The 12,427-nt window shown below is 42.9% G+C and overlaps 1 protein-coding gene across 2 annotated transcripts; it reads left to right on the top strand.

Moving 5' to 3' along the window:
• The first annotated feature begins 279 nt into the window (after window positions 1-279).
• Window positions 280-11,416, top strand: LOC113128428 (MORN repeat-containing protein 4-like). 2 transcript variants are annotated; one of them, XM_026303752.1, is made up of 5 exons: window positions 280-394; window positions 2,064-2,135; window positions 8,287-8,401; window positions 9,637-9,746; window positions 11,173-11,416. In XM_026303752.1, the coding sequence occupies exons 2-5, from the start codon at window positions 2,069-2,071 to the stop codon at window positions 11,334-11,336; spliced, it is 456 nt and encodes a 151-aa protein (XP_026159537.1). In that variant the 5' UTR covers window positions 280-394; window positions 2,064-2,068; the 3' UTR covers window positions 11,337-11,416. The 2 variants fall into 2 exon arrangements, with proteins under 2 accessions (XP_026159537.1, XP_026159536.1); XM_026303751.1 differs by having other exon boundaries at window positions 291-394; window positions 2,061-2,135.
• Window positions 11,417-12,427: the final 1,011 nt, after the last annotated feature.

Here is a 12,427-nt window from a genome sequence, read left to right as displayed (position 1 = left end):
GTCTAATCACCAAATTGAAACCTGGGATGACTGAGGATCATTAAAGGGAAGCGTTTTATATCCGTACTGAGGCGATGGCAACACATAAAGAAGCCAAGGGCAACTGCTCTAACGGAGCAGCACTCCGGCTAATTAAGCGCATGAACCCGATGCCCTCGACAAAGATGGGTCCCTGGGAGGGCTGGCCAGCAAGGTTCAGCAGCCAATGAGGAGAAGCGTTGAGTCGAGGTGGCACAATGACAGCCAATGACAGCGCGGCACTTTGGAGAGACGCTGAGGCAGCTCTGCCAGGAAACCAGCAGCGTCGGAAAAGGGTAAATAGTGGCCGAGAGGAGCCGCTTGGTTTTCATCCGGGATGTAGACAGAAGGACTGAGCTGCTCCTTAATAAAACAGGTAAAGCTGTTATTTTATTCCTCCTCACTCGGCGCGTGTACGTGCATGCATGCGCGTGCGTGCGTGCGTGTGTGTGTGTTAGGGAGCCCCGCAACATCACGCCGGCACGATCAAAGGGGCCAGGGCGCCGTTACTGTGGCAACATTAGATGGAGGGGTACACACTCCTCCTCCGGTGTGTCTGATGGCATCCGAGCAGTCCTGCAGCCTGACGCACGGGCCTCAGATGTCCAGCGTCTCAGGTGTGAAGCCTGGACGGTCCTCGGATGCTGCAGTCTGCTGTGTGTTATTGTCTCTAACCTCGCTCTGACACCAAGGGAGCGCGTACACACAGCAACCAAACACAGCTGTTTATCAAATGAGGAATTTAAAAGCGTCATGCAGCCAGGACAGACACAGACAGGAGACAATAAGGGTTATCTTACTGCAAATAAGAATCCGAACGACGCACTGATGGACTACCAGCAGCCTGGAGCATGTAGGCAGGTGGTCAGGGGCCCTCAACAGGAAAGAAAACACCTGCTGCTGCTATTTCAACTGTAACTTTGCAGCATAGGTTGGTAGACTATACTGGGTTACACTGATTGGTCACAAGTATGTGGACACCCTGTTTAATTTGGAACATTCAAGGGCAACACACACCTGCAGGGAAGGATGCGTGTGTCAAAGCCCCAGCACCCACTCATGCTGTGATGGACTGGTGACCTGTCCAGGGTGGACCCCTGCCTTTCACCCAAAGAGAGCTGGGATAGGCTCCAGCAGGTCCCTGGGACCCTGGTTAGGACTAAGGGGGTATAGATGATGGATGGAGGGTTTCTATAGAGGACGGACACACAAGGAATCTGACTTGTGCAGTGTCAATGTGCTGAAAATGAATGAAACTAGAAAAACAAGTTAAATATACACATAAATACAAGTAAAAATAAATGTAACGTTTAGCGAAAGAGCTTCAGGATAAGAGTCATTGTCATATTTACAAATTGATAATTATCTATAAACTCATCTATAACCTGCACTGCAGTGACAATCACTGTCTTAGACATGTGACTTAGCGTAGTGGCTGTGGCGCCTGCTGAGTTTTAGTTTCCTGTGTTTTCTTATTATTGATGACAGCAGTAAGGAAGCTGGTTGCCCTCGACTCTCGATCTATATCACAGCGAATGATAAAAATAAATTCAGCGGCGGCACAGAACTGTTTCAAATTCGGTGATGAGACAAGAAAAACAACATTTATCAACCAACTGATTAATCGACTACTAACAGGAGAAATAACAGGAGCCCTCAGTGTGTTTGATACACAAGTCAAGAAGCTTCAGCATCTGTCCTGTTTTTAAACATCAGCCAAAAAGCTCACTAACATGGAACAATGGGAACAAATCCAGCCCGGTGCCAAAATCTGGTCAAAAGAAACCAGAACCTTAGAGACTGTTATCTTCACAGTGACATAAGGGGGTAAAGCTGTGACCAGTCATTTTCTTGTTTTGTCAAGGCAGAGTTCGGGGTGTGTGGTTCCTCTGGTGCATAATTAGAGCTCTGCTGTGTTCCAAAGCTAACAATTAACCCTCAGTGGGTTCAGAGGCAGACCCAGTATTTCACGAACATGCAGCTCAGAATCTCAGAGCTCCAGGTCTTGATGCTGTTTTTTGTGCTGTTGTTTTGTGTGCCAGCAGGACCCATGACCCTGACACGAGGATCCTTCACCTACTCCAATGGCGAGGAGTATCACGGCGAATGGAAAGAAGGCAAGACCAGCCTCTCCAGTTACTCCTCCGTCGCTGGCTGCATTTGCATGTGCAGCAGAATTGTTGTTATAATGCGATTAAGACAATAATGCAAGTGAGGCAGAGTCCGTGTAGATACCACACTTGTCTTTAATTCATGTAATAATGCTCTTATCATAATCACAGTAACATACGTAGATTACTCAGCTTAGGGGCGGTTCTCGATCCGAGGTCACATTGAGCATGTGTCCATCCCACTGCACAGACAGGAAACAGCTCAGAACTGGACTCTCACTCTTATCACGGGGTCAAGAGTCAAAGAGACCGATGCTGCAAAGCCCTGCTCTAGTTTTTAGATGGCAGTGAAAACAAATATGGAAAAGACTGATTGTTGTGGAATCGGCACACGGTTTCCTCTGTCCCTGCTAGTGTTTGCATGTCGGTCTTCCCCGGTAACTGGTTCTCAAGGGCTGTCACAACAACGATTTAGCAGAATCACATCACTTATCACAGAAATTCTGATGCTGTGGGCTCTTATTTTAGAATGACTTATATTTGTATTACAGTGTCAAACATTTAGGTTCAGAAACAGAATCTATAAATAAAAGGAATTAGTATCATAAAGAAACCAAATTCAGCAGATTGGGCTTATTCTGAAATGCTACTGGTTCAATTCAGTGTAAATTTGTTAGAGGCCTCGTTCCAGGCTGCTGGCATGAGATTCTCTGAAGGACTGTGCAAGGTGACACCCAAACATCGTTCAGGGTCCTCGGCATCTCGGGGTGACTCTCCACCCCTGGGGGCTTCCACCGTCAGACGCAGTGACACCCGACGGAGATATGTGGCAGGTCTTTCCTACACACTGAGTACAGAGAATTAATCAGCAGGTAGTTTGATAAACGATCTCTTCTGACGGGCCTAGCTCTAATAGGTGACACTCATGGGAGATCCTACCAGGATCTATTCCCCTGAACACCCCAGCTCCCAGCGTCCTCCACCACATCAGGTGGGGTGTCGTCCAGTCTTTACAGGATTCAGTCATTAAGGCTCTAACTTTAAGTCACGTGAGCAGAAACATCCAAAACAGTGTCTTTTATACTGAACCTCAAATCGTTTTTAACCCAAAGAAGAATGTTTTCTCCATAATCCTTCCTCCTCCTCGAGGATGGAGCAGCATTTTAGGCATTTAAAGCTTAAACTCAAGTGCATATTCCCATGCTGGTCATTTTATACCTGCTAGTCATTGTCGGTTTGCCAATAATGGGACTAGCTTCAGAAGTGTTCCAGTTTAGGCTGCAGTTTTCTGGAGCGTATACAGATTTAGTTTTCGGGTAAAACGGGAACATCAATAAGAGTCAAACGAAGTTGTCCACAGCAACTTTAAGGAACGAAGGATGAGGTTTGTGGTGAGACTGGAGGGATAGGAAAAAAAAGTGTTTCTACTGTACGTGAGTCACAACAAGCTGGCTTTGAAACCAACCTCGACTCGCACAAACAGATTGCATCTAATAGGCAAAAAAGAAGCAGAGAAAGGTGTCGAACTGAAATCAGCAACTACAGGCGAATCCAGACACACACACACACACACACACACAGGCCATCTGGTGCCAGTGAGCCCACCGAGACAGGATATCACACTACCTAAACCAGTATTTGCAGTCTAACAAAAACACTTAGACAACCTTTAGGGCAAGGTTAAACAAAGAACAAAAGTTTGGCACCAAAGCGTGCGTGAGGCTGCAGAGAGAAACATATGGTCTCTGCACGGTTAGCAAGAAACTGTTAAACTGGTTTGGCTGTGATGCACAGATATGTGCAGCTTTCAGTGCACAGCATGTTTTGTTTTTCCAGCACAGACGTGTCTTAAGTGATGTCTGGAGAAATTAATAGAAACTAATAGATCTGATGCAGCTCTGGGCTGTTTGGAGCTGCCAGGCTTTTTTTGTTCTAATTATTTTTCATCATGTTTGAAATACCTATAACACACACTCCATGCAGTGTATATATATTATGTTTATCATGTCACATGATTTTAAATAGCAGATGGTGTTTGCCCAGTTGATGGAATTATAGATATTATATATATATATATATATAAATATATATGCTCCGTGTAAAAGCTAAGGTTGAAATTTCACACTTTGAGTTCATATCAATATTGTATGGATTGTATATTTTCACATTTGGTTCCTGTTAGTTTTAAAGCTGAAGTTCAGAAATGAGGTTCTGATGAAGACAATGCAGTTTAATTGAAAGCTCCTGAAGATCCACTAAATGGACTTTACGATGAGATTTTAATTTTATATTTTATTTTAAAATAAAATAGAGTGTGTGGTAAATATTATACACTTTGTGTGTAAAAATGCATATTTGGAGTATTTTCTGACACACATTTGAAAATGAAATTGCTGCACGTTTAATGTGAGTGTTGCTGTTTTGCATGTCAGCTGTACTTTCTATAGCCTTAAAACGTGCCAGTGTTTTGACCATATCGAGATCTTACCTTTTTCTTCCTCCATCCGCATCCTTTACATTTGTTTATCTGCTGCTAATAACTTCTGAACATGTCAACAGAGCCGACCGCCCCCGGGGAATCTGTTCTGTAGCACCTCACATACCTTTCCCCAATGCACGTTTACCTTCTAGCCTCTTTCAAACTATGTGTGACTGCACGTTCTGTTGGTAGTAACGCAGCTGACATAACACTGCTGACTTTGCTCTTTGATATGAAATAGCGTGTGAATGTGTGTGTTGTTATTGTCATGCACACAGGCTGCTGCACGTCACGTATCGTGTGTGTGTGTGTGCATCCACGCTTGCAAAGTCACTGTTTGCACACAAACGTGAAGGTGTGTGTGCCGAACAGAGGTCTACAGTGCTCATGAATAATTAAGTGGCGAGCTGGTTGAAGACAGGCCTGGGGGCTATCAGGTTGCAGGAAGTAGGTTGGGTACATCCACAACAAGCAAGGCCCCACCAGAAGCCATTTACTACTGTACTTTGCCCGTGCGGTCATTTAACATCTATGCATTACCGCTATTGATTGACATAAAAGCTGGACAAATTCAGCTAAACCTTAATTACCCGGAGACCATGACCTGACTGGAGGCGTTACAGAGGAGCTGAACGACAGATTAGAGTCTGTGTGTGGGAATCAAATCTGAGGAGACGGAGAGGAAACTACTGTCCCCTGCTGCAGGAGTCCGCTGATAATCCCTGGTCCCTTTAGTAAAAAGTAAACAGCGTCACAATGGTCCATAAAACAAATACCCTGAGGCCACTCGGTATCATTGCATTCAGGAACACCATTCACGGTTTGACAAGGCTTTTCTAACGCTGCTCGGCTGCTCTTGGCGTCTGTGGTGGGACGACTGCGGCCTCTTTAACACTCCACAGATTGTTATATTTCAACAGCCAGTCTGTGAAATTTCCGCCTCCGGTTCTCACTCGCTTGTCAGGGCTCCGGCAGGCTGAAGAGTTGGATTTAAGCCCCTGTTGGCCCCTCTTCTTTACCCATATACACTTAATCAAGTCTGGCTTGTGCACACACAAATTCGCGCATATGGATGCAGGATATTTCAGAGGCGCAAAGTCTTTGAAAATGGAGCACAGAGCTCCAGATTTAGTTTGGGCCAAATCTCTTCTCCAAATCTCCCGTGAACACCCTGCAGAGATTGGGCAGAGAGCAGCACTTAAAGCAGCTCTGACAGATGGACTGCCTAATTTACTTTGCCATTAGCTGGAAGCAAGGGACAACACTCATTAGCCTCACCCTTGCCTCACCCTGTGCCAAACACACCCCCCCATCCTTTAATATCCCAGTCTGCTGTGAAGGGTTTCCCCCTCCAGATCTTTCCTCTCTCTTCTCCACCAGTTTCATGCCACTTGGCAAGCTCTCCATAAATCCTATTCCTTGTTTACTGCAGCTATTAGGAACCTGGGCCGTCCTCCACCCGAGTCCAACTGTGCTTCACATCCCCTTATTCTCCTAATTCCCGCTGGGCCTGCTAATAGACCCTGGCAAGTAGAAATACTCACTTCTTTCCCTCCCTGCCTCGGTCGACTAACATCCTCCCGATCCTGGAAATTAGTTGCGGAATTAAAGGGAAAATTGGTTCTCACCTCCGTGGGAACATTTTAAGAGGCGAGAAATGAAAAAGAGCAGCTGACCTTTTATCTTAGCACCAATTATAAATCTGCTGAACTGCTAACAGAGATTTCTGAATTAAAATAATAATGTACATGCATTCTTAAACCCTAAACTTTTTCGGACCCAAATGACATTTGCATTCCTCCTCCAATAAGTGCTGGCTTTGTCACGGGCTCTGGTATTAAGCTTTGGATTTACTGCTGGTCACCATCAAACGTCATCTGGGTTAGAGATTTGAGGATCATTGTTTTAGCATTTTAAAACATGTCCTGTATTATTTGACGGTTTAAGGAGAGCATACATACTCACATCTCCTCCTGCCTTAGTTATTGCACCACGGTCTTTTCATCAACAGAACAGAACTTCCTGAAAGAGAGAACTGATTTTGAAGTTAGGACCTTTAAAGCAGATGTCAGCTGAGTTTGTCTCAGTGAGTAACAGGCAGCTTTCCTCTGTGTGCACTGCTCTTTGGAATTTAAATCATATTTGTGTTGGGAAATGTGTTGTTGGTTTACTTTTCACCATCTCCCAGTGTCAACCAGTGTTTGTTTTCTTCATACTGTAAAAAAACAAACAGTGAAAAGTGCTAAAAATGTGCTAACTGTGCTGACATGCTAAATATTTTCCTGTCTGATGTTGTGCCCGTTTGTTAGGTTCCAGCTTAGAACTGGCCTCAAACCAGAATAAAAACCTGTGTGTGTGTGTTGGGTCCTGAGCGATCGGAAATGGTGTTTTGGCAGCACGAAAACATAAATGATCAGACAGACGTTCTATATGTTCACACACACATCATGTCCTTTCTTACACCCAGTATCCCGTATCTTGCTGGTCTGGGGTAAATGCCTTAACGTTGAGGGTCATGTTTTGGCTTCTGCCTGTTATGGTTCCAGTTTGACCTTTTGAACAGGGATCCATCCTCTGCCTCCAAACGTCTAATCCACTTCTGAAATAACAACCCAGTTAGCCTGTATCTTAGCTCAACATCCACCCAGTACAGGCTGTGTCGGTGTCCGTGCTCTTCGCTGTGCTGGTTGAGCACAAACATTTCTATTGATCTTGGATTAGAATGGAATAATAGTAATAGTTTCATTTTATCAGTGTCCTTGAGAAATGAAGCAAGGTCTGAAGCTTTGTCTCTGGAATATAAATATTATATTTCTATATCATCCATTCATAAACACACTGAAAGCCAAACACACTCAGTCGTTACCAAGGTTGTAGGTTGGTTTCAAGCTTCTTTGGCACACGTGGCTCCTGAGCACTGAAACCTTTTGGTCCGTTTTCACTGAGGAGGGAAAAAGATGATAAATATATCAAACTTCTGGTCTATGAGTCTCCTGATGCAAAGATGTGATCTCACTAATTCTGACAAATGATTTCTTTATCTTTAAAAAACAGGAGTGATATGTTTTGCTAGTACGTGTTTTTGGCAAGTAACCCTCATATTTGGCTTTTGTTTTGGGGGCTAAACAATACCTTTATTCTTAGAGCTGAAACAGGCGATAAATTATGTAATTTAGCCTACATGTAGGCGAAATTAAACTCTACGTATGAAAATTAAATATAAATATACATAAAAACATGAACCTGCTGCAGTTTTTACCCACAGTCACACAGTACATCGCTGTACTATGTATTTTGCACTAGATTTTATGGTCTTTTAAATATATTTAGGTATTTTGTGGCACGCAGATAATTTGTCTCAGTTCTATAAGTTAAACAAAAACATGACATTGGTTTAGAAAACATATACTGTATGTTGCCGTCAGCATTTAACTCCCAGTCTTAAATCATTTCCCCATCCTGTCCAGTCTCATTTAGTTTTGCTTTTTCTTTTAGAAAAGTTAAACTTTACGTTTCCTCTTTGTTCTGTTTCGTCTCTGGGGCTGTTGTGATGATTTCATGAGCCTCTTGTTTCCGAGTCTCCTCGGTGAAGTTTACATCCATGCATCTGTTGTTTTCACTGAAACAAACCAAAGTGAGTCCGTGACTCTTTAAAGTCTGCTTGTGTCACTGCTGCAGGTCTGCGTCACGGCCTGGGTCAGCTGACCTTCAGCGACGGGACGTGCTACACCGGACAGTTTGAGAACGGCCTCTTCAATGGCTGCGGGGTGCTCGTCTTCCCTGATGGCTCCAGGTCTGTGGTTCACTCCCTGTTTACCTGACCCTTGACCTTTAAAGATCACGTCACTTCTCACAGAAAACATCAGAACGCTGAAACTAAAGCTTATTTTAGGAGAGCTCATTTTCTGCTCCGTCTTTTTATGTTTTTACGTTTTGTTTTAGTTTGAGTTTAGAAGTTTGCTCCTAAATAAAGTGCATGTTAATGTAGTTACTATCATCACTGCTGCTGTGGTACAAAAAAGGATTATTTTCATTACCAATTAATCAACTGATTATTTCTCTTGTTGAATCATTTATTTAAAAAAACAGATGTCTGAAAATGTCGTCTTCATTATTATTCCTTATTAGTGACATCTGCAAATTTGATTTTAGCCGCTGAAATGACTAAAATAATCAGCGGCCAAAATACAACATGTGCTGTAGGACTCAAACTAAAGATTCATCATCACCATGTCTCAAATGCAAAACACCAACAGCTCAAAGGAATTTAAAATAGCACAGTAACATCTGTCAGAAACAGGAAGGTGGTTAAACAGGAGTTCAGGTTGTCTCTTTCTTTTCACCAAATGAAATGAAACAGGTCGGAACGGGAACATTTATTTTATCAGCCTCAGCAAAAAAATCATTTCTAACTTCAGAGCTCTGTCTCAGACATTTTCAACATTTCCGTCTTTGCTGCTGTAACTTTGGCCGAGGATCATTCCAGTGCAGGCGGAAACATCTGCTGCTTTTCTCTCTTTATCTGTCAGACAAAAACTTCATTGAAGGGTGTTGTTCCAAAGATATTCCTGTAATTTTATCAGTGCAGCCGAGGATGTTTAAGAATAACGGTGGCACACGCTCAAAGCCATCTGTTGTGTTAGCATCCGGAAGAACCAGTTGATCAACTCTCACTAAAACTGCTTTTTTTTTTTGAGCAACAGATACCGACAGCTGCTGCAGACAGTGTGGGCTCACAGGAGCTGCAGCAGAGTCCAGCTCGTTCCTCCAGGGACTGGAGTGAATGACACAGGATAGACAAATGTTATCCCACAGTTTCCAGATTGTGTAGAAAACTAGGACATTTGTCATGAAAACCACATCAGTGTATTTTTGCCTCAAGTACCAACGTGTGTTAATGCCGCTTGTCATTTGTCCAAATTTCTAGTCAAAAGTCAAAGCTCCTGTTTTTTCCCCTCCACCTTCAGCAATAAAGGAAAGACTGTTTTTATAGACCTGTAAATGTGTTTGCATGTAAATGTTCCTCAGGTATGAAGGTGAATTTGTGCAGGGGAAGTTCCAAGGGGCCGGCGTCTTCACTCGCTTCGACGGGATGAAGTTCGAGGGCGAGTTTAAAAGTGGCTGCGTGGACGGCCACGGTAAGATTTCCCTACTCTCCTCACAGCAGCACCGAAAAACCACAATAGCTTTATTCTTAGGGAACTGCACGGTTGCATCAATGCAGTGATACAAGTAAAATAGCTGATCTGAAATCAGCAACAACAACAATAACTTATTTTAGATGGTGCTATCAACACTCAGTGGAAGTAAAAATGCTCAACTTTCCAGCAGAAAGAGGATGAATTAGAAAATAATATCTTACAAGGTTTAGTCCAGAATCTCAATTAGACTCAATTAGTCCTGAGATTCTTGCCCAACATTCATGTTTTTTCAGTTTCATCCCTTTTTATAATTGAGTTAAGTTTTGTGTCACAACATAAATTGAGACGATACTTTTTTACCTGACTCGAGATAAAATCTCATTCTCACATTGTTGCACACTGTGTTTATCTCTCTGTGCTCTTTGTTCTGTTACCAAATGTTTTAAATACTTTTTTTAATTATATTAAACCGCAAACGTGTTAATTGTGTGGTCTGAAGTCCCCTGAGTCTCTGGAAGTAATCAACACGTTTTTATTTGAAGAGTGCTGGGAGGCGAGGGTGGAACAATGTGTCATCGTGACAACTGGCTGATTTTTGTGCTTGTAAAAATAGCAATGGAGAATAAAGATTTCTTTAGTTTCCTGAGATGTACAGTAACAATATACGACCAGAGCTCGGCCAAGTACGGTTTTCTACAGGAAGGACTTCCTTCCTACATGTTTAGCATTAACCCCAGGCAACAGCAAAACCCTCACCCATTATATGACGGAGACAAGAACAGATGACAGAAGACAAAGGTGATGAAGTACAAGTCGCTGCTCTGCTAATAATACAATTAGTTTCAGATAAGGGAATTAACTTCTTGTGCCTTGGCCCCCTGAGAGTTCACCCAGCAACAAGTCTCCGTGCAGATAAACAATATTTTCCTCCTGCTTATGAAAGAATTGCTGACCAGTTTTGTTCTGGGGCAGACAAAACAAGCACCAAGAAGGATTTGCACGCTGAAGCGAAAGTACAGAGAGTTTCATCACTGCAGCACAGCCGAAAGATTATTTCCAGAAATCTGAAGAAGCTACAGGAAAAAAAAAAAAAACAGATTATTTGCTGCAAAACATTCGTCCATGCAGAAAAACATCAGAATTATCGGTCGTCATCACATCAAGTCTGTCTAAGTCTGACCAGCGTCTGAACACAAAGCCTCCGCTGTAAAAACTACAGGTCCCTGTTTTACTGTGAGTCTGAAAATGTCACACTAATCTGGACAGTCAACAATAATACACAGTAATACATAATAATACACAAGTAGGTCTCCTCTAAAATGCACAGCCAGAAAACCTTTGAGTGCAGTGTGGTCATTTCTAACTAAAGGTGCACAGGGCTGCTGTTTGAGTCAAATATGTCATGAGGTTCTGTCTGGTCCAGGACTGCTGATGTTTGTGGACGGAGGCCCCGGCGGCGGCGGCGGCGGAGGCGGCAGCCACGAGGGCCTGTTTGAGACCAACCAGCTAATGAGGAGAGAGAACAGCCAGGGAGCCGTGCAGAGGGCGCAGGCAGCCGCCGCCAAAGCCCGAGCTCTGGCCATGTGACCCGGACTACAACACCCACAGTGCCCCAGTACTAGGATCGACCTCATCCCAGTATCATCCTCTTGGTTTGAACAGCTGATCATGTTTTTTTCACTTTCATTTGATTTTTCCTCCTCGTGAGTGCTCGTGTGTTGTTCAGTGGAGCAGAAATCAATGGCTCCAGTAAGTTGATATGTTTTGCCTTATTGAGTTATGAAGCCACTGGTTCAGGATCAGCTCAGCCAAACACAGATTTCCTGTTTACTGGTGCTAAATCTGCTTCAGGGTCAACTAATCTGACAGTAATCTCATCTGAAATTAAAAAGTGCATACGGACGTTTTCCAGTAAACACTGATTTTCATATCGGAGGAGAGTTGGAGTTGAAACCAGGTTTAATTTCAGTTTAATTAGTTTTTCATTGGGTTTTAAAAGAATCGGACTCAAATCTAAATACTTTAAATTCTCTGACTGAATCACTTATTGATCTTTATTAGGTTCAGCTTCAAAGTTTGCAAGTAATTAAAGTTATAAATAACTAAAACTGAAAGAATCACTTTACATCTGTAATTGTGTTTTAGCCAGAAAGGAAAGGACAAATTCAGTGACAACCTAATTAATGTTTACAACCTGTAGCTACAATCTGAAAATGAGTTGAGCTGCAGAAAATAGAAAATGTTGATTAAATGTGTCTGACACTTAATAAGAAATAAGAGTTGGAACTTACTTACTTGGCAAATCTGATCAGGAACCAGCTACTTAACTTCCAACTGTAAATAACTGAATTTACTGTTTCTAAACTGTTCAAACGACTGTTACGTGTCACTGTTGTGACTAAAACCTGTGAGCCCCACCTGAGTTTACATTTCAGATTTAATTTATTATGCACTTTTCCAGAGAGAACTATATTTGGTACTAATCACGAGGAACACGGGGAGCACGCTGCTGAATCGGTACATCTTCAATCCCCAGGGTGCCGTGTGTTTTAGAGGTGATACTTTATCCTAAAGGGCCTTTATTTTCCAGCCGATTCTCGGAAACGTTCCTCATCATTTTCTAATCATTCAGGGAAATGTTGTGCTGCAGGTTTTAAAAAAAAAACGTATGAGCCTCT

This window comes from Mastacembelus armatus, chromosome 1, assembly GCF_900324485.2.
Source record: "Mastacembelus armatus chromosome 1, fMasArm1.2, whole genome shotgun sequence".
NCBI lineage: Eukaryota > Metazoa > Chordata > Actinopteri > Synbranchiformes > Mastacembelidae > Mastacembelus > Mastacembelus armatus.
Note: the sequence above shows the minus strand (reverse complement) of the source record. Positions and strands in the feature narration are given on the sequence as shown.